The following is a 27040-nucleotide window of genomic DNA, read 5'->3' as shown; positions in this document are numbered from 1 at the left end:
AAATGCATTTGTCTTCTTAAAAATCTCCCCGTAATATACCAAAAAGGCATCCCATTTTGTCCTCAGCAGCCCCTTTCACGTATCACGCAACCTGAGACTAGTTGAACTTTCTCAGAAAGCACAACACCTCCGATACTATCAAATGTAGATGGTAAGTGTTTGGTATTCGGTAAATCCATGTTGGTAATTCGATCCTAAGAATGGGGGGTTTATGGGGATATTTCAGGCCGGACTACTTGTTCCCGTAGCCGTGGGACTGGTTATTGGGGGAGGAATTGCCGGGTCGTTGGGATGGAAGGCTATTTTCTGGTTTTTTGCCATTTACAGCGGCGCTTTTCTATGTCTTCTTATCATCCTGCTGCCTGAAACACTGCGGTCGATTGTCGCGAATGGAAGTCGAACACCATCTAATCCGTTAACGAGATGGCCGCTGGGATTTTATCAGAAAACAAGCAAAATCCAGTGGCAGCAGAGCCTGGAGAGACAGTCACTGCTTGCAACAAAGAAAAAAATCGATCTTCTGGGACCTCTTCGAATACTACTGAGTAACCATGCAGCTCCTATCATCATATTCCTCGCCGTGTACTATGCCGTCTGGCAGATGAGCATTACGGCCATGTCCTTTCTGTTCAAGAGCCGTTATGGACTGACCGAAATACAAATCGGCTTAACCTTGATCGCCAATGGAGTTGGATCCATGGTTGGCACACTGGTGACTGGCAAAATCCCTTGATATCGACTACCGCCGCGTCAAATCCAATTACGACGCTTCATTCGACAGCGAACAAGGGACCATTGTGTCTCAAGCTAGCCGCGAAGATAATTTTCCGCTAGAAAATGCCCGTCTTCGACTTGTGCCGATCTTCACTACTCTGCAATGCATTCTCTATATTCCTGTTCGGCCGGACCATCCAATATTCTCACCAAGTGCATATTGCAGTTCCTATTGTCTCGATTTTTATTTCGGGATGGACAGCTATCTCTACGCAATCTCTTATCGCGACATACCTCGTCGACGTCTTCCCTGATACAAGTGCGGCAGCCAGTGCTAGCCTGAATCTTGCAAGGTGTCTTTTCGCGGCGGGGGGGGACGAGCTTCATTGCGCCCATGATCAATGGCGTCGGGGTTGGAGTGGCATTCACTATTTGTGTTGCTGTCCAGCTTGTGGCATTGATCGGTCCTTTGGTTCAGTGGAAATTTGCAGCTGGATGGAGGAGAAAGGAGAGGGAGGAGGTTGCGCGAAAAGCACAAGAAAAGAATAAATTGTTTCTCTTATCCAGTCTGCACGTCGATAAGATTTGATCACCTAAAAGTCCAATATTTTGGTTTTCAGCCCTTGTCATGAATAGATGGAGCGAAGAGAACGGCAGGGCAATAGATTACGATAATAATAGAAGAGTAATTAATATCTCATATAAGTATAGCTTCGGTCCTCCATGATGACTGGCATCATCGTCCACGCGGCCGTCGAGGCGTCCTGGGGCCGAAATGATTGGTTCGCATTTGGCGCCGTTCATGTAGGTACTGCGTACTCTGTGCTTTCGGTTGGTCTCACAGTAAGAGTCAGTCAGGACTCGCCAAGCAATGTCGTTAGTGGGGTCTAGCGATCAGGATTCAGCTATGTTCCATGCTAGCAGCTAGTCGGAAGTGTGAAGAGGAATACTGTACTCTGTAATTAGTGATGAGTGGGTATGTGGATTTGTACGGAGGACCCCGAGTAATAGGGACCAAATCCGAAACGAGATATGCAAGGGCTATTGTCTTACTGCCGTACGCTGGGGGTTGATGTTTGATGTTGATGTTGACGTTGATGTTAACAGTGTATACCCCGTGTATGGCGCCGAATAGTCAGGGCAACACACAAGCAATATACGAGCAGAGTCGTGATTGATGGAATGGGCTCAGTAGCTGGCGCCGCTAGTCGCGCTAGTAGGTACCTACTCCTCCCGTACGTACTCCGTAATGGGCTAGCAGTGGAAGCATCGTCCCTTCCGCCTCGGCGACGGCTTGTGCCTGCCTCCGCCCGCGTCGCCCACTTGCCTTCACTACTTGGCAATTACCACTCTCTCACTCTCTCCTCTTCATCGTTGCCGCCGCGCTCAGTCGATCTTTCAATCTCCATCCGACCTGCTGTTCTCTCATTATCGAACTATTCGCCGTCGATCCTCCCCATTTGCTCTCCGTCTTGGCTAGTTGTGGCCATCTTGCGACTGGGCTAGCATTCTGAAACCACCCAACCCCTGTCGCCCTCTAGATCGAATGCCAGCCCAGCATTCCCACCCATCCCCAGACATCATCACTCCGCTTGCCGATTCTTCAGCATTTGATATTTCAATCTACGTCGCTGCTGCACACGCTCCAAATTGCGACCGGCAAAGCGCTGTGTCCGTTCGACAAGCCTCTCGCAGGGGATCGACAGACAAGCAACTGAAAGGACAAAGGGAAGGGCAATGTCGAATTGGCTATAAATAAACCACCACGTTCGCTCTCGACACATTCATTGTTACATACACTCTTTCCACATCAACCACCATTGATACCGCTCATTGAGAAACGCAGCTTGTTCACGGCCGGCCCGACGAGCAAGTTGCGCCTTTCGGTCAAGAGAATCGAAACGATTCGCAATCGTACCTGTGTGAAGAAACCCGTCTCTGGCAGGACCAGACACTCGCAAAATGGGTTGCTGCGGAGACCGAGAGAAGATCGGTCAGATGAAGTTGGAGCAGACATGGGACTACATTGTGAGCGGACCGGCCACTGGCATCTGATCAGACGGACACGAACAATACTGACAGTCGCATTTTACAGAATCTAAACGACTTTAAAAGTAGCTCCTGCTTCACAGGTTTCTCCTATGTGATGGTCTGGGTCTTCCTCATCATTTCGGTCGCTGTCTACGCTGTGGATACGTTTACTGCCGTCAATCTACTCGCTTTCTCGCGATGGTCAAGTCAGATCAAACCAAAGATTCCTTTCAACATTTCTCGCTGGATTTTCGCCGGCTGCATTATCGCCTCGTTTGTGTTGCTGATTTACCGCTGGATACGGGCCATCCGCGTGATGCGATCGGGCAGTATCGCGGAGAGTTATCTCGACCCACTGGCAGTGCGCGTACAAAGTATTCGCGTCTTCAGCCAGTCAAAAGGCTACAGGCGATTCCTCGTTTTTGCTGAATTGACCAAGAGTAAGAAAGGCGCCGATTACGTCGCGCTCTTTTCTTACTTCTCCTTTGAAGGTTCGTTTACCGTGCTACTATCTGGTCGAATCATTGAATCGTACTGACCGAAACAGCCTGGCTGCGTATCATTTTCGCCGACGGACCCCGTCAAGTCCTCAATGCCATTACCCTCTACTCAGTGCTGCAGTTGAACCTGATTCCTGAGGGCAACCATGCGGCACCTGAAGGCACTTCGCCTGTAGCCCAATTCTTCATCAACATCAAAGCATTGGCAGAGAAGAACTATCAACAAGCCGTGATTTTGTTTGGTATGCTTTTTACCTTGGTCATCTGGGTATTCGCTGCGCTCAGCTTGTTTGTATCCGTTGTCCTCTATCTCATTTTCCTCTGGCATCACATTCCCACGGAAGATGGGTCGCTGAAACGGTTCTGCCGGCGAAAGATCAACACACGACTGGACCGTATCGTTAGGAAGAAGACTGCTAAAGCTTTGGCCAAGGGCGGTCTTCAATTGAAGGACCGAACGCCTACGATGCCTTTGGGAGAGGGCGAAGAGATGGGTCCTGTCAAGGTGGCACCCACATTGCCCTCTCTTCAAGAATACCCAGAGGACAAGAAACCTATCGTCACCGTCGCGCCGCTCTCTCGACAGCAGACTCAAACTACGCTGCCGCCGTACAGTTCGCAAACGGCTTTGGTACCAGCTGAAGAAGAATCGCATCAGCAGCCTACACTACCGGATCTCGGAGACGATAGTCCCTGGTTGACAAGGACCAATACCCAAAATTCAGCATTCGATTCAACCGCTGAGCCAATGGGATACAGTCCTCTTGACCACAAGCAATCGCATGCGCCGCCCCCACCCATGCCTCCAATGCCGTTCAACCCGAACCAGGGCAGATCATATTCCCCTGCTATGAACCGACCCCCTACCGCTCAGGGTCGTCCAGGGCCAATGACAGCAGAGAGTGTAGGCCGTCGAACACCGGGTCCTGGCTATCCCCAACCTCCACCCTCGTCAATGGGCCGTCGTACACCTGGCTTCGGGCAAGATGACTACCGTAACGATATGCCATTGCCTTCTGTGCCTGGAGGTAACGAGTCTTATGACCGTCCCTTTTCGCCAGCGAACAATCGACCATACTCGCCAGCAAATAACCCATCTGGTCGTTCGCTCCCTCTGCTAAATACAACCGTTCCTGCCCCAAGGACTGACCCTGTCAATCGTAGCTACACTCCTGGCGGAGGCACGGCTTCACCACGTCCACAAAATAACGGCGGTTATACTGCATTTAACCCATTTGCTTCGTCGACGCCTGGCGATGCTCGCTCTCAAATACCTGTTTCTCAGACACCTGTCTCTCGTACACCTGGCCCCCCTACGCAACCGGTGATCCGACCTTCTACGGCTGCGCCGACTCGCAACGCTCCCTACCAAGCCCATGCCCCGAATCTACGCGCAACAACTACGTCTCCATCTCATGGATATGGTCGACGGCCGCCTCGCGACCAGTCGCATGATGAGGAAGAATATGATCCTCTGTCATACTATGGCAGTGCTTAAACCCACCTCGCGCCGGACGCTCACTTAGAACGTACATTACATTTTGGTTCATCCTATGTAATCTAATAATACTTCATGTACACAACTAGCACACAGGATGTGTGACAGACAATTTTGTTTTTGTGACGGAAACGTACGGTAGAGCTGGATCCTTTTGCCGTCATGATTGGGATTATGACAATATTTGATTAGGCACGTACCTGATTTTTTATACCCTTCGTTGATTCTTATTTCTTCTTGGATAGGTGTTTTACAGGTCGGACTTTTTAAACAGCGACTTGAATAGATATTACAACGGCTGATATCGATGCTAAATCGTTTCTTTTTATATTAGAATGTACATCAATTGATGTCGAATCCACACATGCACCGTTTTGCAATCAATTGTATATTTAAAATCTCATCAAACTCTATAGCAGATTTTTGAATAGTTATCACAAGATTTTATATGCGTGTAATGCTGAAACACTCAAAGACTGTATAATAATAACTTGGAGAAAATTTTTGAGTTGTATTTATAAAAGATCATCTAAAGACTTTAAGATTTTCAGCAGCATGTACAAGAATCTAGATTTTGTTCAGTTTTAAAAAGATACATCTGATGTGGTCAGCATAATAAATTGTTTTTTCTGTTTAAAAGGGGCTTGAGGATGGTGATATTAATAACCTTATCTTTATGCTTATAAAATAAGAGTAATATAAGTGGCAATAAGGCAAAGAAATCATCTACAAATTTATTACAAAAACTATGACCAATTTCTAGATAATTAAGAACAAGATTTTTTTAAGTGTTATTTTAACAATTTCAATCTACAAGATCAAGCAAATATTCATAAGCTTATTAATGCAATGAAGCACTGGATTCATGGTAGTCTTGAATGACATCTGACCAGTTCATGGTACCATTCATCCTAGCAAGTCTGCCTAGACCTCCTTCCATAAAGCTGAGCGAGCGAAGTCTCAATTTTTACCAGGTAGGAACTCGCATATATTAGAGTCATATTAGAGTCGATCAACTAGGATCCATGAACGGCAATGAGTAAATTGTCTTGTAAAACAATACCATACAACACAAGAACATTGAACCCACAAAACCTTGCCTGCTTGACTTTTGAAGAAGAAATTACTCAATTTCCAATCTGCTGTATGGTTGAATCGAAATTCAAAATCGTAAGCAAAAGAAAGAACAAAAGAAAAGAACACAAAGGAAAAAAGACAAACCTTGAAAGGGGGGGTTGGTTGTTTTGTGTAGCAGTTACTTCTTGCAGAGCAGAGAATAGTAAATTGTGGCAGTGCTATAAATGTGCCAGCTTACAACACCAGTCCCTGTAAATTACAAACTGCGAACGCTGAATGGTGACACTTGGCGCTTATATGCATCGCAGTAGACGATAGTTTGGTATAGATCTCAAAAATATATCAAAAGTAGATTGCATTGATGGTCTGGTTCAGGAGTTAATAGAGTGCTTATTGTTTTTCAAGGTTGTTGGCAAAAGATACTATGTATTCAAGTAGATAGACAGAGTTTAGATAAATTATTTATTAGTCTCTACAACTGTTGTTGTCCCTGCTCATACATCTTGAAGCATCCATCTCACCGCCTTCCTAGACTAGCCATTAGACCGCTGTCGCTACGAGGGTTTAGCACGGTCCCAGTGGGGCGATGCGCAAAGCGGGCAGCCGTCTTGGCAAGCCAAGATCCGCCGGCAACGTAGATATTGGCGCTGGTAGCGGCGCTAGCGCATCAACCTGACTTTATTCCATACTGAGATAAACATTTTCTCACCCGAAGCCTCCCTTCAAGGACCCTACTTTTTATCATCCATTTCATTGACCTATCATCAGGCACAATAATGTACCTAGGACCTAGGTAGATAGACAAATTTCAGGGACTACTACTCGCCATGAATTACCGATCTTTAATCTCTTACACTGCTCTGGCGGTCTTCGTCGCCTCCATCTTGCTATGGCTTCGCAACTACAACTCGCTCCCTAAGCTTTCAATATCAAACCCGGCACAGCCGCAAATGTTCTGGTTCGCCTTGTAAGTCTCGGTTTAGGCAAAACATGCGGGTGATCAAAAGCTTCGTTAATAACATTGAGTATGTAGTGGTGATTCCTACTCCGCTACAGGTTTTGATATCGGCTCTACGCAACCTTCGGCATTAAACCCGATGGGAAATACTGCTCTCGGTATGTCTCTAATTAGACTTAAAAGTTAACAGTGGTGGATTCTAATGTGCTCTATTTAGATCCAGGCACGCAAAGCGGCGGCAATAACTGGATTGGATACTTGACTACACAGTACAACACTAGTTTGGTTCTATCATACAGCCTGGCCATCGCCGGCGCAACAATTGATAATTCAATAGCCACATGGGGATTTGGTGATATGACTTCCCAAGTAGCCGCATTCCAATCAAATTATGCCTCGAGGCCAGCATCTGCGCCTTGGACGGCAGACAATACCATTGTTTCGTTCTGGGTTGGAATCAACGAGTAAGATTCATCTTTAGAGCATCTTCCTAGAGTTCTCTTCCCAAGGTTCTTATCCTAGAGTACTAATAATCCAAGCGTTTACTATGGCTTCGCGCATAATGACGACCCTTCTATCTTCGTGTCTACATTGCTAAACAAATATCGACCGCTCGTCGAGCAACTTTATTCTAACGGGGTACGAAAGTTCCTGTTTCTGAATTGTCCGCCATCAACTCGCAGTCCGCAGGTGCATGAAGAAAACAATCTACCTGAACAGTTCCAGCGTCATGCCGCGATGGTGACAGCGTACAATGACGGTTTGAAAGATATGGTGCATCATTTCAGCGATGATCATAAAGATGTAAGTACATTAAATTTTACCATCAAACGAGAATGTTGATCTGACCCCTCGTGTGTGTATGGCACGATAGGCAACGGTCGTGTTCTACGACTCGTGGGCTTTTATGACACGCGTTCTTGATAATCCTGCTGAATATGGCTATCGAGATGCCACGTGCATTAACGTCGATGGGTCGAGTTGTGTGTGGTGGAATAACTTGCATCCCGGCTGGACGTATCACAAGTACCAGGCTGACGATATGCTGGCCAGTCTTGCGCGTCTCGGGTGGTGATGTCACCTAAGATTCTTTGTCTGATGCCTACAAAGTATAAAGTACAGAGCACGGAGTATGGAGTAATGACCACTAAGATGGGCTTGGCCGAAGAAATGTTTGCTTCCAAGGTTGATAAGTATCTCATTTAAGCGCTGTTAGCAGGTGATATAAATAATCCACCATTTTCATGCTGAATTGTAGAAAGTTCTATAGTTATATAACTGTTGTAGACCTAATATAGGTAATTATTGTTATATATAGAACCTATTATTTCAGAATAATTTTTCCCAAAAGATTTCTAATTTGTATGATTAGTTCTTGTCTCTCTTTTTAATATATTTTATAGTCTTTATTTATTGTATTATCTTTTCTATATTTTTCCTCTGTTGGATTAGTTAAGTTTTGAAAGATTCTGTGACAGGACGAATCCTGGTATGGTTTGCTTAGGCTACGCTTAATGCTGATCCTCGCGAAGCTATTCCCAATGCATTTAGAGGGGCCCACTCACAGGAGCTTATATTAGGTTGAAGGCGTCATTATTAGTCGAAAAGGTTATATTCTATAGTAAGAAACGTAAAAGGGCCTTCGAGGCCTAGGAGAGCTAGATTTTCTTTCTTTTCTTTCGAATCAAAATTCTTTTTATATTGCTTAGCTCTTGCTAGCTAGTAAGCCAAATCTGTTCCGTGACAGATTCTGTATATTAATTAAAACTCTATAACTGAAGGATATTATTACATGACATTTTACTAGGCTTAGAAGGTAAACATTTATACTTCATACGAAACTGAAGTTATTAGATATTACTATGTCATTTATTAATTTATTAATGTTACAAGTAATCTCCGTGTAGCAATATGGGTTCAGTTAGCGACAAGGGCCTTATAATAAAAGGTGTTGGATTAACAGGCAGATTTAGTGCTATTCCAAAGTATAGTTTTTCATCAATCCAGAGTAGTGGCTCACCAGCCTTAGTATATAATTACTAGTTACTCGTAGGAACCTCTGTGTGGTTTAAAACATTGTACGTTCCTTGACACTGCCAGCGACAACTATAGCGGATCCAGGTCCGTGACACATGATCTCGTCTACTATTATTTATGTAGTTATAGGCGGTAATGTAAAAGTTGAATATTGACACGAAGAATAACCCTAATTATCAAACGCATGCAAGCTAATTTCAAATTCAAGACGGGACGTTATCATTAGACTAGATTTCCTCGCAACTCCTGCTCACGCTCAATTGCTTCAAACAGGGATTTGAAATTCCCAGCGCCAAATCCTGAGAAATTATTCCTTTGAATAATCTCAATAAAGACTGTCGGCCTATCCATAAGATGCTACACACACGTTAGTATCCTAGCCAACCAACCTGCAAAGATTCTAAACATACCTTTGTGAAAAGCTGCAGAAGATAACCACCCTCATCAAAATCAATCAATATATCCAACTTCTTAATATCCTCCCAGGCCTCCTTTGGCATCATACCGGCTTTCTTTAGCCGCACCCACATATCGTCATAATACGTTTCGGGGACTTTGATAAACTCGACGCCGCGAGCGCGCAGATTTGTGATTGCGCTGATAATGTCGTCTGTTAAGAGAGCGATATGCTGGACTCCAGCGCCGTCGTAGAAGTCGACGTATTCTTCAATCTGCGACTGCTTTTTGCCGTGGGCGGGCTCGTTGATGGGCATTTTGACAATGTCATTGGGCGAGGACATGACAATGGACTTGAGCGCGGAGTAGTCGCTGCAGTTGTTAGTAATGGAATAATATCATAAAAGAGGATAATACTTACGTGCAGATATCCTTGTCATCGACGGACCAGAAACGGTGGAATCCGAGGACTTTTTCATAGCTACGACTAGTCAGCATGATACAAAAACGAAAGCATAAGGAAGAACATACTACGCGCACACATCCTCCATCTCTTCCCAATCCTGATTCCCCACACAATGATCAATCCGTCTCAGGTTGATACTCGGCAACTGCGCCGAAATCGGGTCTTTGGGTGCACCGGGAGCTTCAGCTCGATATCCAGGCAGAAAGATACCGGTATAAGTTTGACCACGCTCAATCAACGTGTGGGTAGTATCGCCATACGTGCGGATAGTAGCAAGACGCACCGAGCCATGGGCATCTTCTATCGTCTTCGGACTCGACACTGCTGTGGCACCGTTACGGACCGCCGCGTTGAAAACTGCGTCGACGGAGTCCACCGCAAACGCGACGTCTTTGACAGCATCGCCATGTTTTTCCAAGTGCGCGTGGATTTCTTTGACGGCGTCTTGGTCTTCAGCTGAAAACTGGGCAAGTTTGGTCGGGTTCAGGGAGCGCAGGGGCGAGGTGAGCACGAAAGTGATGTCGCCGTTGCGCACGACGTGTGAGCAGAGGTGGCGACAGCCGGTTTCAAGGCCGCGATAGGCGACGCGCTCGAAGCCCATGCGCGTTACATAGTATGAGGCGGCTTGCTTCGCGTTGCCAACGTACCAGTGCACATGGTCGTAGCCACGGTAAGATGAGAGTGCGTTTTCGTTTGTGGGTAGGGAGGATTGGAGACCTGAGATGGCGGAGGGGGCCATAGTGGCGTTTCTATCTGATATATATGTGAACTATATGATTTATTTCTGGCTAATTCAAATGTTTTCAAGAGGGTTGAAAATATCAAATTTGAGGCCGATATATGTAGATAGTTGATGGATATGAATTACACAGACACAATCATCCCAAATACGGACGTATATATGCTCACAGTCAACCACATTTCTGCATCTCCTGCTGATTCCTGGATCTTCCTGCCGTATCCGGCATCATCCACCCTTGCAACCGCCTCTTCCAGGGAGGATGTTCAAGTGTTGTAGTGAAGAGTCGGCTAGAGGAGGCCAGCCGGATATTTCAGGGCGGATGCTGAGAATTAGCCGGGCCACGATTGGCGGAAGCCCAAGCAGCTGGCCAAGTCCGGGTATTTGCCTGGCACGGACTGGTTCCGCGGTGCGAAAGCGCGGGGTAGCTCCTCCTCCAAGTATAACAGTAAAACGTTGGAGCAATACTCGCAATCCTGAGTTGTGTTTATCAAAAAGAAATAGTAGTGCATTCTCTCCTAAATTTGATAATAGTATGCACAATGCCGACAACACAGTTCTCCGTCCCCGATCCATACGCCTATCAGAATGGCTTCGACTCTTATTTCGGGTAGACAATCACCTACTGTAGTACCGAACTAAAACTGACATACCCAGGTCTGAAGCCGTGCCCGGTGCTCTTCCCATCGCTCAAAACTCGCCTCAGAAACCACCACATGGCCTCTACGCTGAGAAGCTCTCCGGCACTGCCTTCACCGCGCCGCGGCACGAAAACAAGCAAACATGGGTCTACCGCATCCTCCCATCCGCAGCCCATGCCAACTACCAGCCTATCGCCGAGGACACATACCACACATCGCTGAGCAGTGAGAAGAACAGATTACACTACATACCCAACCAACTCCGCTGGAACCCGTTTGACCTGGACGAGAAAGTGGACTGGGTGCATGGCTTACACCTGGTCGCTGGCGCCGGCGATCCAACCGTGAAAAGCGGCTTGGGGATATTGCTGTACGCCGCCGGCAAGGACATGGGTAAAGAGGCATTTTACTCGGCCGATGGCGATTTCCTGATTGTGCCTCAGCATGGCGTTTTGGACATTCAGACAGAATTGGGCAAGATTTTGGTCCGGCCGAATGAGATTTGCGTTATTCCTAGGGGTGTCAAGTATGCTTTCTCTATCCTCGTCTGGACTATCATAATTCATATAATTGATCATGATATTAGATACCGAGTGACGCTCCCCTCCGGCCCTGTGCGTGGATATATATGTGAACTGTATCAAGGCCACTACCAGCTCCCTGAACTCGGACCCATCGGCTCCAACGGTCTTGCAAATGCGCGCGATTTCCAAACGCCCGTCGCGTCCTTTGACGACGAGGAAGACGAATCAGAGTATCAAGTCATTAGCAAATTCAACAACGACTTGTTCTCCGCCAAGCAGAGCCACACACCCTTCGACGTCGTCGCCTGGCACGGAAACTACTACCCATTCAAATACGACCTCGGCCGCTTCAACACGATCGGCACAATCTCGTACGACCACCCTGACCCATCAATCTTCACCGTCTTAACAGGCCCGTCGGATCATCCCGGTACTGCGATTGCGGATTTTGTGATTTTCCCACCCCGGTGGCTTGTCGCTGAGGATACGTTTAGACCGCCATGGTACCATCGCAATGTCATGTCTGAGTTTATGGGCCTAGTTGCCGGCGACTATGATGCCAAAATCGGTGGCGGGTTCAGGCCTGCTGGTGCTAGTCTGCACAATATTATGAGTGCCCATGGCCCGGATTCGGGCGCGCATGAGAAGGCGAGCAATGTCGAGCTCAAGCCGCAGAAGGTGGGTGAAGGGAGTATGGCATTTATGTTTGAAAGGTCAGTTCTACACCGCCTGTATAATTTCATTATTTCTACACCTATTATTTAATTGCTAATACAGTATTTTAAACAGCTCCCTGATGGTCGGTGTTTCAGAATGGGGGTTGAAAACGTGTCAGAAGGTGCAGAAGGATTACAACGCAGAGAGTTGGGTGCCGCTGAAGAGACATTTTGTCAATCCACTTAAAAAGGCTTAATCTATATCCCACTGATAATCCAAATTGTATGTAGTTAAACATTAATATGACCATAATTAGCATTACTCATCCTCTAATATCATCTATCTTACACTCAACCCCACATATATAGATATATATAGATATTATTGAAACTCTTCTATCTCCTTCCTCAACGCCTCCTTCACTATTGCACCACACATCTTCGCATACGGATTCGTCTGCACACTCAGTTGCCTGGCGACTTCATTGCCATACCAGCCGGCCTGGAAGAAATCCTGACTGGCCATTTCCTCCAACTGCTCTCGGGTATCGATTCTCAGCAATTGCTGTGGTCCGCTCAGATCCGTATTCACATCATCCCTCTGTGTCTGCTGTTTCTCCTCCCTCTCCTTCCTGATCTTCGCGGCTTTGAGTAGAAGATAACCCCGATGTGTGTATGTGTTTGACAGCAGACGGGCTTGCGCGGGTGAGACGCTGCCGTGTCTTTGGGCCGGGCTGGAGAGGGTTATTGCCTGGCTGAGATCCGCGAAGAGCGCGGTGGCGCGGGATGTGTGTTCGGGGAGGAAGAGGGCGTCGTCTGATCTTTCAGCGGTTGATGTCTGGATGAGCATCCGTATTGCCTGTGCCCTGTTTGCGTATAGAGGGGGATAGGTTGGGGACTCGGTGATTAGAGCTGTGAGATCGGTGATGGCGTTTTCTATGGGAGTGGGTTGTGCGGATTGGTCTTGGATGCGTCGGATGATGGCGAGTTCACGCTGTTTGAGGGCCTCGAGTGCTGGGCCTTCGGCGAATGATGGGAAGGGAGGGAGGGAAGAAATGATTTTGGCGGATGAGGAGGAGGTGGTGGAGGATTCCGCGTCGAAAAGAGCTTGGAGGACGGCGGTGTCGTTGGAGGAGAGATTTAGGGCTGGTGTTGAGATGGATGTAGCGGTGGCCATTTTGTTGAGTATACCACTGTTGTGTTTATTGAGGGCTGATTATCAGTTTGATGGTATGATTAGATGTATACATGGAAATGTATTGCTAAGATCTTTTGGGCTTCTAATATCTATACAGATATTCTTTTCGAGCCAGTTCAAAATATAGCGCGTAGAAGGTTCGGCTGGCAGCGGGTAAATACCCGGCACTATCCAGCTCCCCGCGGAAAGCTCCGCGCCTGACAACGGCCTCTGGCAAACCGCTTTGTCGATCATGATGTGGCAGGGCGGAATTTCGGTACGAGCTGGACTGTCTATTACTCCGCCGACGTGAAGACGGTGCATCTCTATTTATTCTCTTCTCTATAATACCTAGTGTCACAGTAATATCAGCATCCATCATGGCATCCTGGCTCTCCATCCCTGCAAAGTCACATTTCTCGCTTGCCAACATCCCCTTCGGCATCATTTCAGCCAAGGGATCAAGCACAAAAGTACCTGCTACTGCGATCGGCGAGTATGCACTTGATCTTTCTACTTTTGCGCGGGGGCAAGGCTTCTCTCAATTAGCAGCTATTCAACCGCATCTCGATGTGTTTAGCCAGACAACCCTGAACGACTTCGCTGCGCTCGGTCGACCCATTCACCGGCAGGTCAGGGAGTACTTGCAAAGTGTCTTCAAGGCTGATACCCCATTCCCATCCCTTCTTAAGGATAATGAAAGCTTGCGGAGCTCGGCCTTGATCCCGCTCAGTGCTGTGACGAACCACCTTCCGTTGCAGATTGGCGATTATACGGATTTCTACGCTGGACTGAATCATGCGTACAATGTCGGTGTGCTTTTCCGTGGCCCTGACAATGCGCTACAGCCGAATTACAAGCACCTACCGGTCGGATATCATGGTCGAGCGTCCAGCGTGGTTCCGTCTGGAACGCCTATTGTTCGTCCCTCTGGTCAGATTCTAGCTAACCCGACGGCGACGCCCAAAGTTCCGTTGTTCTCGCCGTGTAAAAGACTCGATATTGAGCTCGAGTTAGCCGCTTTCGTGAGCACCGAGAACAAGCTAGGGCAGCCTGTGTCGGTGGATGAGGCGGAGGACCATATTTTTGGTTTGGTGTTGATGAATGATTGGTCTGCACGCGATATTCAGGCATGGGAGTACGTGCCGCTGGGACCATTTAATGCCAAAAATTTCGCGACGACGATTAGTCCCTGGGTTGTCTTAGTTGACGCGCTAGAGCCATTCAAAGCACAGGGTCTCGAGCCAGGAAACCGCGATAGTCTGCTTCCATACTTGAAGGAGAAGCGGCCAGACAATAGCTACAACATCAACCTAGAGTTTGACCTTAAACATGCGGGCAGTGAAACATCAACCCGCATTTCAACAACCAATGCCACAAACCTGCTCTTCTCATTCCCGCAAATGCTAGCCCATCACACCATCACTGGCTGCAACTTGCGCACAGGCGATTTGTTGGGTAGTGGAACCATCTCTGGCAAAGAGCCTGGATCGCAGGGTAGTCTGTTGGAGCACACTAATGGTGGCAAAGAGCCTATTACACTGGCGGATGGCACCACCAAGAGAACGTTCTTGGAGGATGGAGACGAAGTGACTCTGAGGGCTGTGGCAGGTAGCGTTGACGGTGCATATGTTGGTTTTGGGGAGTGCGTGGGCCGGATTGAGCGTGCTGTTGAGTTTGCTTTTAACAGTTGATATGTAGTAAATAGATATCGATGGGATGATGATAGCACGAATCTTGACAAAATGCAACTGATATTTTTTCCTCCAATAAAGCCTCAAAACACGCAATAGAACAAACAACCCGATCGTTCTCCCCGCATAAATCGGGAGCGGAATAGAAAGCAGAGAAGAGTGTCGTCATGCCACAGATAGCCGGCGGAAAGTTTCCGCCAACAGCCGCCCTCGCAACGTGCTCTATATACGTATATAGCATCTGCTTGAAACACAAGCTTCCTGAAGACTCGGAACAGACTCACACGTAGTAAATTCCTCAGTCGCAGCAATGGGTTATGAACAGCCTACTTACGAGCTCTATACTTACTTCCGCTCGTCTTGCTCCGCTCGACTACGCATCGCACTCAATCTGCACGATATACCGTACAAGGCTGTGTACGTGCACCTGCTGAAAAATGAGCAGCTCACTGACGAGCACCGGGCCATCAACCCGTCATTGAGCGTGCCGGTTCTAGTTGTGCACAAGAGTGCGGAAGACAGTTTTGCCATTCCGCAGTCAACTGCCGCACTAGAGTATCTCGAAGAGAATACTGCCTCAAATTCACATTACCGGCCTCTTCTGCCGAAGAACCCAGAGTTGCGTGCTGTAACACGGACTTTGGTCGCCATCATCTCGGCTGACATCCAGCCCGTGGTCAATTTACGAGTGCAAAGAGGAATCAAAGAGCTCGGCGCTGATCCAAACCCTTTATGTCGGCAGACGACAGAAGCAGGTTTCGCAGCGTACGAGGCCGTGGCATCGAAAGTGGCGGGTGCGTTCAGCGTTGGCGATGATATCACATTGGCAGATGTATGTCTTGTACCAGCCGTGTGGAGTGCTGCACGCTTCGGTGTTAATGTCAATAAATACCCAACTATCGCACGGGTTGCTGCCAGGATGGAAGAAGAGGATGCGGTGAAGAGGGCTCATTGGAGAAACCAGCCAGACACGCCGGAGGAATTCAGACAGCCATAGGAAGCATGCTATTGTCCTGAGTGTTAAAATTAAATGGTCGTCCAAATAATGTGCATGTTCTACACCATACCGAGAGAGAAAAAGGTAGGCTGCCAACCTGCACCAATCCTGGATTTCGGGCCGGTGAGCCAGCCACCATAGTATAAAGCGAGTCAGGTCATGTACACGTATGCACGCGATCAAGTAGTTAATGTCACATTGATGCGTGTTATTATTGAGAGACGGTTGAGAAGTGAGAGAAGTCTCCGATGATCGAGCCAACTTCCCCCGCAGCAAACAAGGAAGGCACCCGCAAGATTAGATAACAACGATACCACCTCGGGATCGACAGGGGCTCCACCCCATTCCTTCCCTTTGCTTTTCACAAACACCCCCAGGTCTTCGACTGATGAGGCTTCTACTGTGCGCCAGACCATCTCTTGGTGCTGGTCTCATCTATCCCAGCTGACTCTGCAGTTTGCACTGCGAATTCTCACCTCCCCTCATTAATATCAGACAACCCAGATCGATGCAACCCTATCATGGAATGGCCTCATCCCCTGCATTGCTCGTTGGATCTAGCCCCAAACATGCAAGGATCGACAGGCACATCCTAAACAAATACAATAATCAGTCGCTCCACGACGCTATCGGCCAAATGCTGCCTGGTGGATCCCAAAGTCGTGCAGACGCGCAAATCCGATTGCGATGTGGTGGTGCTACTATCCACATCTGGTACACGACCATGCCTGTGTCGGCTCTTCCCCGTGCAACCTCAGCCCTGATGGGCAAAGCCTGAAAGGAGGTGCTGCCTTCCTATATATTGTTGCTTATTTCCCCACCGTCTATCGTGCCTGTGCCTGCGGGGAGAAGAATTGTCCAATTTTTCCGTAGACGAGTCGCTCTTTTGCTCTTCTCCTGTCACTCCCTTCATTTTCCGTTAATATTAATATTTATTGGTGGTGGGAACACCTACCATGGCTCGGGCACTCACTCTCTTGTCGCTCGGCTCTGTGCTTAGCTCTCTTGTTCGCGCTGCAGACAACGGCACTTTTGATTATGACGTCTTGCAATATATCGATCCTTTGATTGGGACTGCCAATGGAGGTGCGGAGCATCAATAGCTTCGGTTGCCGGCTGAGACTAATAATTAATCATTCTTTTAGGTGATGTTTTCCCTGGCGCGTCTCTGCCCTACGGCATGGCCAAAGCGGTCGCCGATACCAATTCTCAATCCAACCAGGGTGGTTTCACCCTCGACGGTTATAATATCACCGGCTTTTCGACTCTCCATGACTCCGGCACTGGTGGTAGTCCTTCACTGGGCAATTTCGCTCTCTTCCCATACGCAAGCTGCGAAGGAGATCATATTGATGGGTGTAAATACCCCAAATTGGAGAGACCTGTCTCGTTTGACAACTCTTCTATCAAGGCTTCTCCAGGATATTTCGCTGTCAACTTGACTACTGGCATCGCGGTCGACATGACTACCACTCAACACACTTCCCTTTTCCGTTTTCAATTCCCGGCTGGGAGCTCTTCTGCCAGCCCGCTCATTCTCATGGACTTGACTGATCTCTCAGACTCGCGTCAAGATAACGCCACTATCGATGTCGATGAGTCTACTGGTCGCATGACCGGTTCAGGTATCTTCCTGCCCAGTTTCGGATCCGGCAAATATACGGCCTACTTTTGTGCCGATTTCAAGAGTCCCTCGGGCATTCGTGATAATGGTATCTTTGTCAACTCCCGTGCCACTTCCGATGCCAAATCACTTAAGATCTCTCGCAGCATTAATGGATATCCTCTGCCTGTAAGTAATCGTTGAAAATTCATCTCATAGCTCGCAGTTAAATTGATAATTTTTCCAAGGGTGGTGCATGGGTACGATTCAAGCCTGCAGAAGACACCTCGGTTCTTGCACGTGTCGGTGTGAGCTTCATCAGCGAGAAGCAGGCCTGTTCAAATGCCGAGACTGAAATTCCCGACTTCGATTTTGACGCGACTCACTCGACAGCAGTGAGCTTGTGGCAGGAGAAACTTAGCCCTATCCGGGTTTCTCGCAAGGGTGTCAATGACTCGATCCTCACCAACTTCTACAGTGGTATCTACCGAACGCAAATCCAACCTCAGGATTATACTGGTGAAAACCCGCTGTGGGAGAGTTCTGAACCATATTTTGATTCCTTCTATTGGTATGCTCAAACCCTTCGCACTTAGATTTAGACGCTGATACGCAGAATCAGTATTTGGGACTTGTTCCGTTCTCAGCTTCCTTTTTTGACTTTGGTGGATCCTCAAACGGTCGCGAGAATCATCCGATCCCTGGTCGACACACAGCAACATCTCGGCTGGCTACCTGACTGCCGTATGTCGTTGTGCAAAGGCTTCACTCAAGGTGGATCGAATGCAGATAATGTCATTGCGGATGCGTACGTCAAGGGTATTAGAGATGGTATTGACTGGGATGCTGCGTATGCAGCTGTACAGAAAGATGCTGAAGAGGAGCCTTACGACTGGTCTAATGAGGGCCGCGGCGGTCTACAAAGCTGGAAGTCTTTGAACTATATCCCCGTTCAGGATCTGGACTATATTGGTTTCGGTACCATGACCCGCAGCATTTCTCGCACGCTTGAATACAGCTACAACGACTATGCTATCTCGCAGATAGCTAGTGGTCTTAACAAGACGAGTGATGCTGAGAAATATCAAAAGACATCTGGATACTGGCAGAACCTTTTCAAAGACGACCAGAAGGCATATATTAATGGCACCGACACAGGCTTTACTGGATTTTTCCAACCTAAGTATTTGAACCAAACTTGGGGATACCAGGTGAGACTTCTTCAATCGTGGTTATTGGTTGACTGACTGACTCTTCTTGTAGGATCCTCTCAAGTGTTCTAACATTGATAACAGTGGAAGCATTTGCTCATTGCAAAACTCCGCTGCTGAAACCTTCGAGTCTAGCATTTTTGAATATCAATTGTAAGTTCTCTTCAACAGCTAGATACTCTCCAACATACTAATGAAAGCAGCTTCGTTCCCCATGACATGGCAACGCTGATTACTCTTCTTGGCGGCCCATCCAGCTTTGTCAAACGCCTTGACTATATGCATGATCAGCAAATTACCTACATTGGGAACGAGCCTGCATTCCTTACTGTCTATCAGTACCACTATGCGGGTCGCCCCGCCAAATCGGCTAGTCGCGCCCATTTCTATATCCCAGAGTACTTCTCTACCACACCTGCCGGACTCCCTGGCAACGACGACTCTGGCACCATGGGTGCATTTGTGGCTATGTCTATGATGGGTCTCTTCCCCAACCCGGCTCAAGATGTGTATTTCATCATCCCGCCTTTCTTCGAGTCGGTCCAATACACTTCCCCTCTGACGAACAAGACCTCCACTATCAAGTCCGTCAACTTCGACTCCTCGTACAAGAATATCTTCATCCAGTCCGCGACTCTAAATGGCAAGCCGTACACCAAGAACTGGATTGGCCATAGCTTCTTCACTGAGGGTCAAGAACTTATTCTTACCCTGGGCCGTAATGAGAGCAGCTGGGGGACACACGCTGCTGATCTCCCTCCGTCGGTGTCTACTTAGGTCTCAAGCTTAGGCAGGGTTACCTTCAAATTCAAGTTGATAGTAAACCCTCAATGAGGATGTGGGATTGGGTATCTATATTTTATCCTCAGTATATATTCAGTAAAAGTACATATTTAGCCTTTTCCTTCCATTTTGTCAAACCTAACCCGGTAAATTCCATAAAAAGTCCAACGTCCCCCCATCAAACCCAGACAACTGCCCACCACCAGGTCCGAATGGCGCCATGGAAGGATCGAACGGGAGAGAAAACATCCACTCATCATCGTTTATAACCCCACTATGTTGCTCATTCGCCAGCGGTGGTGCCCCCATATTCGCCAACAGATCATCACCCACATTCTCGTTTCTAGACACCGGCCGCGTACTCGTCTGACTCGCCAGCGATAACGGCGCAAATCCAGACGCAGTCCCAGTAACGGTGCCACCACCAAGAGAAGTAGCAGCCGCAGCAGCAGTCGTACCAGCGCCAATCTTCGCTATCGAAGACGATGATGCCACCAAATTCCTGCGCAACCGCGACACGTGCACTTCCAACAAAATAGCATAGCGCGAGGCCAAATGCACATCATCCAAAATATTCGACCGGAGGGCCTGAATACTTCTATCTAGCACATCAAGCGATTCCTGCAGTTTGGCGTGCCTGACGCCCAGACTTAGCGCCTTGAGCAGGAAAATCGAAGAACTTGTGACGCGCAGAAAGATACGCACCGGCGAGAACCGCAGTTTGTCGGTTTCTGCCAGGTCGATTACTTTTTTCAAAATTTGGCAGGAGCCATCGATGACTTCTTGAATGAATTCGTAGTCAATGGGGTCGAGGATTATTTCGGTGTTGGGTGGGGTTGAGGAGGTGTAGAGGGGTGGGTTGGGGGATTTGGTGGTGGTATTATTATAGTTATTATTATTATTGGTAGTAGAGTTGTTTGTTTCGGTGAGAGCGCGCTCAACGACGGCTTGCATGCCGAATGAGTGAGTGTAGACTCGGACATAGTGGTATTCAATATGGAGGATATTGTAGAAGTTTGTGTTCAGGCCAATAGGCGAATCGAGATGGCGGTTGCGCCATTGGGTTAGCAGGGGACGGAAATGGTCGAGTAACGCTATATAGCGTCCGCTATGAAGTTGCTGTTTTGCAAAGGATGCGGACGGGAAAAGCATGTCGTTGACTGATTTGGCGAGTTTGGTGAGATCCATCCATGAGTCCATAAAAGTGGTCCATTCGGTCTTGATATCTGAGGAGCCTGGATGGTTGTTTATATTGTTGTGGCTGATCACACGGTTCAGGTTTTGGGGCATCAAGGACATGCATCCTATTCGAGAGGCTAGTTGGTTGATGTAGATGTATAGGAGCTGTTGGACACGTTGTTTACGGAGCTTGTTATGCATGGCTAAAGCCAGGATTGCAGTATCAGAGGGTGTTTGCTCGCGCTCTTCCGTCTCGAAGACGCCTAGTTCATGGGCGAGCGAGAATGCTGATCCGAGAAGCATCCAGGACATTCGATCAGAGCGTCTTGCGGGCTCGATGACATCTTGGAGCCATTGGTTTGAAGAAGATGATGTTTCGGACTGGTTTGACTTTGGTATTGTCCCGGGAACTTCTACGGTCATGTCCGAGTCCCAGCCGTCGTTTTCAGGCGGGAAATGTAGAGCTCGGGGGTGCCATTCTGACATCAGCAGCAGTGCTTCTATTGTACCTAGAGTCCGGGTGTTGAGTTTCGAAGAACGCTCTTGCCCGAGCATAAGCCGTATGATCAGATTCTGGCTATGCTGCCATAGTCTGTGGTGAATGAAAAAGCTTCTCGAGGCCCCTCCTATACCGGGAAGAACGTGATGTCGAGAGGAGATCATCAAAATGATACAGCAGAGAAATGGCTCCTGGGTGACAAGAAGGTAGTGATTCCCATGTTTGCGGTAAAAGTCCGTCAGTATTGGGGACAGTGGGGACAAATGTTCGAAGAATCTGTTTGTATCAGTTTAAGTTGTATATTACATCTTGATATCTCCAAATGAGACTTACAGGTCTACGAATGTGACAGCTTCTTTCGCAGTAAACCATCCCATTTTCACAAAACGGCACAGTTCCCACACGGCGAGCGAATTCGAGTCATTGTGTGATATCTCTACCGGAGAAGGGGCTGCGGGATTTGTCCCAATTGCAGTAGCCTCTGGGTTCGCCTGATACTGTCCTTCTGGGGAAACATAATTAGACTGCAGACTGGACCGTCTATCCGGATCTAGATCACTGTTCTTAGAATTAGTATGGGCGGCAGCCTCGAACAGCAGGTTGAGTGCGTCATTGCCGCTTGACACGACATTTCTCATTAGTGAGCTGGTAAGTTCATTCCGAACAGACGAAGATCGCACGTCTACCTCGTCTCTAGATGAAAGGTGAGGATTGTGCTGGGCCCGATCCTCAGACACCCCTGTAGATTCAAGTCAGATAGCTGCCTTGCGGAGATATTCTATATAGTATGATAATACCGTTCCTTGGACGTCTCGCCCACGACCTCTTCTCGCTGAATACGCACTGCCTCTGCTCCCTCCGGCATCTGGCACACGGCGGCCCGGCGATTCCCACGTCGCATTTGGCCTTTTTCTGCCGGCAGGATAAACACGCTTTGTACGCGCGCTGAAACTCCCGGTTGCCGGAAGCCCGGCGCCCGTATGGCCTGACTATGTCTTCCATCGGTGGAGCACTGGCCGGCTTGGGATGGAGAGATTTGTTTATCTTGATACGTGTGCACTGTGGAGTTGGACAGGCATGGGAGAAGCGACTGCGACTGTATTGGTGGTGTGCGGCATAGAAATTGCCGTGGATATCCGGCGCAGCAAGATGCCTCGGTGGCACGGGCCACGGACTCCGCTCACGCTCGCGCGCTCTGTGATTGGCGGTTTCTCATATGCAATAGACTTGATATTATAATCGACACACATATGAAGCTATTACACGTCTATTATTAACATTATAATGGGATGTATACTTAACATTGCCGTAAAACAACGACTAATGGTCTATCCTTCCCAAAGCGGACTAGTGTTGCCGGTTCCGGCAGGCGGAACCAGTGACAGCGGCAGAATGTGGACAAGTCGCCGCTCTGGTTATCTCTGAGCAGATCGTCCATCAGCAAGTGCTAGCCAGTATTTACAGATGCATGCACGCCGCAATGAGTGTTTGACACATCTACCTAATATCTCTTCTTATATGTGTGCCGTATATTTATATTTTTGATAAAGATACCTCGTACCGAACACCCTTCATCCCCCACCGAGACCGCACGTGAGTTACGACGATTCGCCCGATGAGAGTGGCCGACTAAAGATACGCCATGCAATTCTCTGAGACGAATCGGTAGGACCAGAATAGAATGGCACCGGCTGCAGAAATGGATACCCATGCCGGACCTAGCAAAGAACCATCTATATCAAAGGAAAACAGAACAACCTCCAGATCCGTACTCGCAGATTTGGGTACAGGACCCAATGGTTCTGTCTCGGCACCAAGCGGGGACTCGACAACGAGAAAAGCGCATGATTCGGAAGTTCAGCAGGAATGGGATATGGTGGCCCCTTCAATCCAGAAGAACGGGTTGAATGGTGGCGTGGAGGTCAGGGCTCAGACCAACGGAGCGGTGACCAGTGGTAATGACATAACGTTGAATGCGTTGGCGACACAAAGATCATCGTCTCATGGTCTAGGCATTTCCGTGGTTGACTCGCACGAGGCTGTAAGAAATGACAAAGACAAAGACAATGCCCGTTCCGACGATCATCAGAGACCGCCATCTCCTCGGCAACGAAAACAAGACAAAGAAAAAGTGCTGAAGCTTTCGCCGTCCCAGATAGACGAGCTGATGTCCTCCCCGGACTCAATCCCGGTTCATAAGATACCGGAAGCTCTTGATGGAGATGAGGACGCGGCATCGACACCCAGGGCATTGTTGTCAATGGACGAGGCATTGGCGAAGGCGAGGAATAAAGCAGAATTCATGAGATCTATCAGCGGGAGTTTTTATCAGAGACGGAATTCGAAGGGTATTCATCTGGATGATCCGCCTACCTTCCTCATAACTGATGAAGATGCGCCTATGTCTGCTCCGATTCGTCAACGATCGCATGCTCCGCGAATGATTTCTAGCCCTGTCTCGTTTCCGCGGCGCAATTCGATTAGCGATGAACAACTCTTGATCGCTAACTTGGCTCCTCGGACGAAACAAAAAAATGCGCCTTCCCATGTTGATCTTCCATCGCTTCCATCACAAAACAATCTTAATCCCACTGAACTCAGAGATCCGAATCCTTCGCCGATGCCTCAATCTATTCCTTTGCCTCCTTTATCTATTCCTACATATCTTCAGCTTGAATTGTCTTCTTCACGACCTTCACCGCTTTATATCCATCGCTCTGTGAATAGTGAATTTCCATATGAATCATCTCGTGTCAAAATTGAGCGGTTATTAAATTTCCTGTTACTCCCCCCAGCTCTAGAACAAGTCCTGTGGTTTGGGGCTCTCGCTTGTCTAGATTCGTGGCTATATTCATTTACCATCCTCCCACTTCGATTTATCAAAGCTCTTTACATTCTACTATCCTCTTGGATTTCTAACATCGCCTCAGAAGTTCAATTCATCAGCAATTTCGTGGTCAAAGGCATTGGCAGAGTATGGCGGAGGCGGCTGAAATATACGGAAAGCACTTCTTCGGACCCTGTGCGCTCATTACGAATGATGAACGGACAGGGGCACACTCCTAATAATGGTGATGGCAAAATAGATTTCAATTCAGTGTCTCGATCGGATGACAATAGACGCCGGAAAACAACCATTCTGCCAAAACATCGAAGGCAAAAATCCGTTCCCTCCGCGTTGCAGCCAGACGACAAAGCCGATATTCTTAAGGGCCTGCTCATGGTTTGCACTTGTATTATTCTCACATATTTTGACGCCAGCCGAATATACCACTGGATTCGAGGGCAAAATGCCATCAAATTGTACGTCATTTATAATGTACTTGAAGTTGGTGATCGGTTGCTTTCAGCCATTGGACAAGACGTTCTAGAATGTCTATTTTCTCGTGAAGCACTAGAAAGAAAACCAGACGGGCGGAGCAAAGTTGTTCGCCCGTTCTGGCTCTTCATGCTTGCTCTTGCGTATACAACACTTCACGCTACCGCACTGTTCTATCAAGTTATCACACTCAATGTGGCCGTCAACTCGTACTCGAACGCATTGATCACACTTCTACTATCCAACCAATTTGTTGAGATCAAGTCGACCGTGTTCAAAAAATTCGAAAAGGAGAATTTGTTTCAATTAACATGCGCAGATGTTGTTGAACGTTTTCAACTCTGGCTCATGCTTACCATCATTGCGTCCCGTAACATTGTAGAGACGGGCGCATTCACTTCTTGGTTTACGGTAGGCTCAGGAATGGCTGACCACGCTGCATCATCTATCACGAATAGTACGCCATTGACGACATCGCCGCGCTCTTCTACTTCGATTCTTCCTCAGTCCTTTACCTTCTTGCCTTCAACCGCGTTCACTTCTTTGACTGGTGGTGCCAACTCGCTATTGACCCATTTGGCCCAAGTTCTTGGACCTTTCTTGATAGTGCTGGGCTCAGAGATGATTGTAGACTGGCTAAAGCATGCATATATCAACAAGTTCAACAATACCCGACCAGTCATTTACAGAAGATTTCTCGATGTGCTTGCAAAGGATTATTACACAAATGCATTTGCCAATCAGAACCTTACAAAACGTCTCGGTCTGGCGGTGATCCCAATGGCATGTTTATTTTTCCGCGTTTCGGTGCAGACGTATCAAATGTTCCTACAAGCGCTTTTACCAACCAATGCATCCTCAACGGAACACAGCGCCGCATTGACTGCCATACACGAACACTATTCCAACTTACCGCACCCCTCACCCTCCCAGGTGCCTTTCACTGTCAACACAGTTGTGTCGAGCTCTTTTGACTGGCTATCAAGGATGGTGAATATTGTTGTCGAAAACGCAGTTCCATCGCCCGTGCAATCGGTGACGTTTTTCACTATCGTCCTGGTTCTGTCTGGCTATCTCATCCTGCTTACCCTCAAACTCACTCTAGGGATCTTGCTCTTATCATTTTCCCGTTCGCGGTACAAGGCCATGAAAGACCGCGAGCAAGATGAATATTTCAACTCGAACGATAAACCCTCTTCTATCTCTTCTTCCTCTGGCCAGCCACAAAGACAACAACAAAAACCCTCTAGCCAAGGATTCGTCGTCGAGGGTGGTCGGCGCGTGGGTGGCTGGGGTGTCGTCGAAGTCGACCAGGACAAACGGCGCTGGATCTACGCAGATGACCCCGATGGGCTGCGGAAATTGAAAGAACGTGAAGAGCGAGACAAGAATACGGTCAAAGATGCAGGGACTTTGAGTTTTGAAAGCGTGAAGCGATATGAGATGGCGGCGAAGCGGATTTGGTAGAAGACAGCCTTATTTGCATGGTATATATATCATCTAGCGTACATTGCATGTAATTATAAACTTTCTATAATAATTTACTATTGACGTACGATCAAAACGATTGACTAGACTTTGTTTTTTAATATGTCACAGATCGAAAGTCCAGTGGATCAAGATTGAATGAATCATATGTAGTATTATTTCTACTGCTGAAAACAAACTCACATACAGCAGCTATATTGAGTGTAAATACTTGAAACCAAAACTATATTAGCTATCACGTTACATATAGCAGCTATACGAGGGTTTTATAGGGACTTTACGAGGCTTTTTGGCCCCAGATTGGTGTGCCCAGCATGGTTACATGTACCGAATTCCCTATCAGATCAAGTAAACGTCGATCAGGCTACTAGTAACTTCCAAGCCGCTTAATAAATTTAGACCTTGATAAAGAGTTTAGTCTCTGGGGCTAAGGACTCGGCAGGCGTATGTTCAGCGTATATTACACCAATAAGAAAATCCTCTGCTAAATAAGCCTGGCAGGTCACGAGGCAAATGGCATTCTCACCAACATTAAGCGATAGTTAACTTTTCATGCACTAAGTATAACTAAACTTTGAAGATCGTCTACTGAATTCGGGCGCCAAGTCACTAACAGATGGGTACTTACTGCCCGCTTCATTGAGCCACCCACGTAAGACAACATGGGAGAACTTAGTAGGCTTATGTTTTGACTTTATCAATTACCAGTTGACACTGCAACCAGTTGTTGACGAAAATGAGAATGGTAAGAGTAGAAGTGAGGCTTGGATTACCACAACTGTACTTTGTGTTGAATTGCAGTCCTTCTGCGCAATTAGGATCTCGCTACGGTTGTAACTCTATGGAAAATAAG

The 27040-nt window shown here is 47.7% G+C and overlaps 12 protein-coding genes across 12 annotated transcripts; 9 read left to right on the top strand and 3 right to left on the bottom strand.

Moving 5' to 3' along the window:
- Window positions 1-211: 211 nt before the first annotated feature.
- Window positions 212-733, top strand: BGW36DRAFT_421638 (major facilitator superfamily domain-containing protein; the record flags this gene model as incomplete). Its single annotated transcript, XM_046219601.1, has 1 exon — window positions 212-733. The coding sequence occupies one exon, from the start codon at window positions 212-214 to the stop codon at window positions 731-733; it is 522 nt and encodes a 173-aa protein (XP_046077683.1).
- Window positions 614-1402, top strand: BGW36DRAFT_366746 (uncharacterized protein). Its single transcript, XM_046214779.1, has one exon. The coding sequence runs from the start codon at window positions 838-840 to the stop codon at window positions 1261-1263; it is 426 nt and encodes a 141-aa protein (XP_046077682.1). The 5' UTR covers window positions 614-837; the 3' UTR covers window positions 1264-1402.
- Window positions 1403-2676: 1274 nt separating this feature from the next.
- On the top strand, window positions 2677-4743 carry BGW36DRAFT_353487 (uncharacterized protein; the record flags this gene model as incomplete). Its single annotated transcript, XM_046213439.1, has 3 exons — window positions 2677-2742; window positions 2810-3236; window positions 3293-4743. 3 exons carry the CDS (start codon window positions 2677-2679, stop codon window positions 4741-4743), a joined length of 1944 nt encoding a protein of 647 aa, XP_046077681.1.
- Window positions 4744-6508: 1765 nt separating this feature from the next.
- On the top strand, window positions 6509-8015 carry BGW36DRAFT_366741 (putative cellulose-binding GDSL lipase/acylhydrolase). The gene is made up of 5 exons (XM_046214778.1): window positions 6509-6787; window positions 6854-6936; window positions 6996-7242; window positions 7318-7582; window positions 7653-8015. Exons 1-5 carry the CDS (start codon window positions 6648-6650, stop codon window positions 7851-7853), a joined length of 936 nt encoding a protein of 311 aa, XP_046077680.1. The 5' UTR covers window positions 6509-6647; the 3' UTR covers window positions 7854-8015.
- Window positions 8016-8877: 862 nt separating this feature from the next.
- BGW36DRAFT_332131 (putative 4-hydroxyphenylpyruvate dioxygenase) lies at window positions 8878-10527 on the bottom strand. The gene is made up of 4 exons (XM_046212846.1): window positions 9743-10527; window positions 9633-9692; window positions 9226-9583; window positions 8878-9172 (listed from the first exon to the last, which is right to left on the bottom strand). Exons 1-4 carry the CDS (start codon window positions 10414-10416, stop codon window positions 9038-9040), a joined length of 1227 nt encoding a protein of 408 aa, XP_046077679.1. The 5' UTR covers window positions 10417-10527; the 3' UTR covers window positions 8878-9037.
- Window positions 10528-10958: 431 nt separating this feature from the next.
- On the top strand, window positions 10959-12494 carry BGW36DRAFT_392766 (putative homogentisate 1,2-dioxygenase; the record flags this gene model as incomplete). The annotated part of the gene is made up of 4 exons (XM_046217735.1): window positions 10959-11026; window positions 11074-11583; window positions 11644-12294; window positions 12371-12494. 4 exons carry the CDS (start codon window positions 10959-10961, stop codon window positions 12492-12494), a joined length of 1353 nt encoding a protein of 450 aa, XP_046077678.1.
- A 93-nt stretch (window positions 12495-12587) lies between these two features.
- Window positions 12588-13508, bottom strand: BGW36DRAFT_366738 (uncharacterized protein). Its single transcript, XM_046214777.1, has one exon. The coding sequence runs from the start codon at window positions 13412-13414 to the stop codon at window positions 12620-12622; it is 795 nt and encodes a 264-aa protein (XP_046077677.1). The 5' UTR covers window positions 13415-13508; the 3' UTR covers window positions 12588-12619.
- A 131-nt stretch (window positions 13509-13639) lies between these two features.
- BGW36DRAFT_366737 (fumarylacetoacetate hydrolase FahA) lies at window positions 13640-15179 on the top strand. The gene has a single exon (XM_046214776.1). It carries the CDS (start codon window positions 13795-13797, stop codon window positions 15106-15108), a length of 1314 nt encoding a protein of 437 aa, XP_046077676.1. The 5' UTR covers window positions 13640-13794; the 3' UTR covers window positions 15109-15179.
- On the top strand, window positions 15180-16344 carry BGW36DRAFT_366736 (maleylacetoacetate isomerase maia). Its single transcript, XM_046214775.1, has 2 exons — window positions 15180-16121; window positions 16176-16344. The coding sequence occupies exon 1, from the start codon at window positions 15419-15421 to the stop codon at window positions 16103-16105; it is 687 nt and encodes a 228-aa protein (XP_046077675.1). The 5' UTR covers window positions 15180-15418; the 3' UTR covers window positions 16106-16121; window positions 16176-16344.
- Window positions 16345-16972: 628 nt separating this feature from the next.
- Window positions 16973-19768, top strand: BGW36DRAFT_6415 (putative alpha-1,2-mannosidase family protein). The gene is made up of 6 exons (XM_046222485.1): window positions 16973-17191; window positions 17251-17897; window positions 17957-18279; window positions 18331-18919; window positions 18972-19072; window positions 19123-19768. The coding sequence occupies exons 1-6, from the start codon at window positions 17062-17064 to the stop codon at window positions 19694-19696; spliced, it is 2364 nt and encodes a 787-aa protein (XP_046077674.1). The 5' UTR covers window positions 16973-17061; the 3' UTR covers window positions 19697-19768.
- Window positions 19769-19784: 16 nt separating this feature from the next.
- Window positions 19785-22483, bottom strand: BGW36DRAFT_366732 (putative C6 transcription factor). Its single transcript, XM_046214774.1, has 3 exons — window positions 22178-22483; window positions 21714-22119; window positions 19785-21656 (listed from the first exon to the last, which is right to left on the bottom strand). Exons 1-3 carry the CDS (start codon window positions 22380-22382, stop codon window positions 19841-19843), a joined length of 2427 nt encoding a protein of 808 aa, XP_046077673.1. The 5' UTR covers window positions 22383-22483; the 3' UTR covers window positions 19785-19840.
- Window positions 22484-22811: 328 nt separating this feature from the next.
- Window positions 22812-26252, top strand: BGW36DRAFT_366730 (eukaryotic membrane protein family-domain-containing protein). The gene has a single exon (XM_046214773.1). The coding sequence runs from the start codon at window positions 23062-23064 to the stop codon at window positions 26164-26166; it is 3105 nt and encodes a 1034-aa protein (XP_046077672.1). The 5' UTR covers window positions 22812-23061; the 3' UTR covers window positions 26167-26252.
- Window positions 26253-27040: the final 788 nt, after the last annotated feature.

The sequence above is a fragment of the Talaromyces proteolyticus genome (assembly GCF_021365285.1).
Source record: "Talaromyces proteolyticus strain PMI_201 chromosome Unknown BGW36scaffold_1, whole genome shotgun sequence".
In the NCBI taxonomy this organism is placed as follows: domain Eukaryota; kingdom Fungi; phylum Ascomycota; class Eurotiomycetes; order Eurotiales; family Trichocomaceae; genus Talaromyces; species Talaromyces proteolyticus.
The sequence above is the reverse complement of the archived record's forward strand: the minus strand, read 5'-3'. Positions and strand labels throughout refer to the sequence as shown.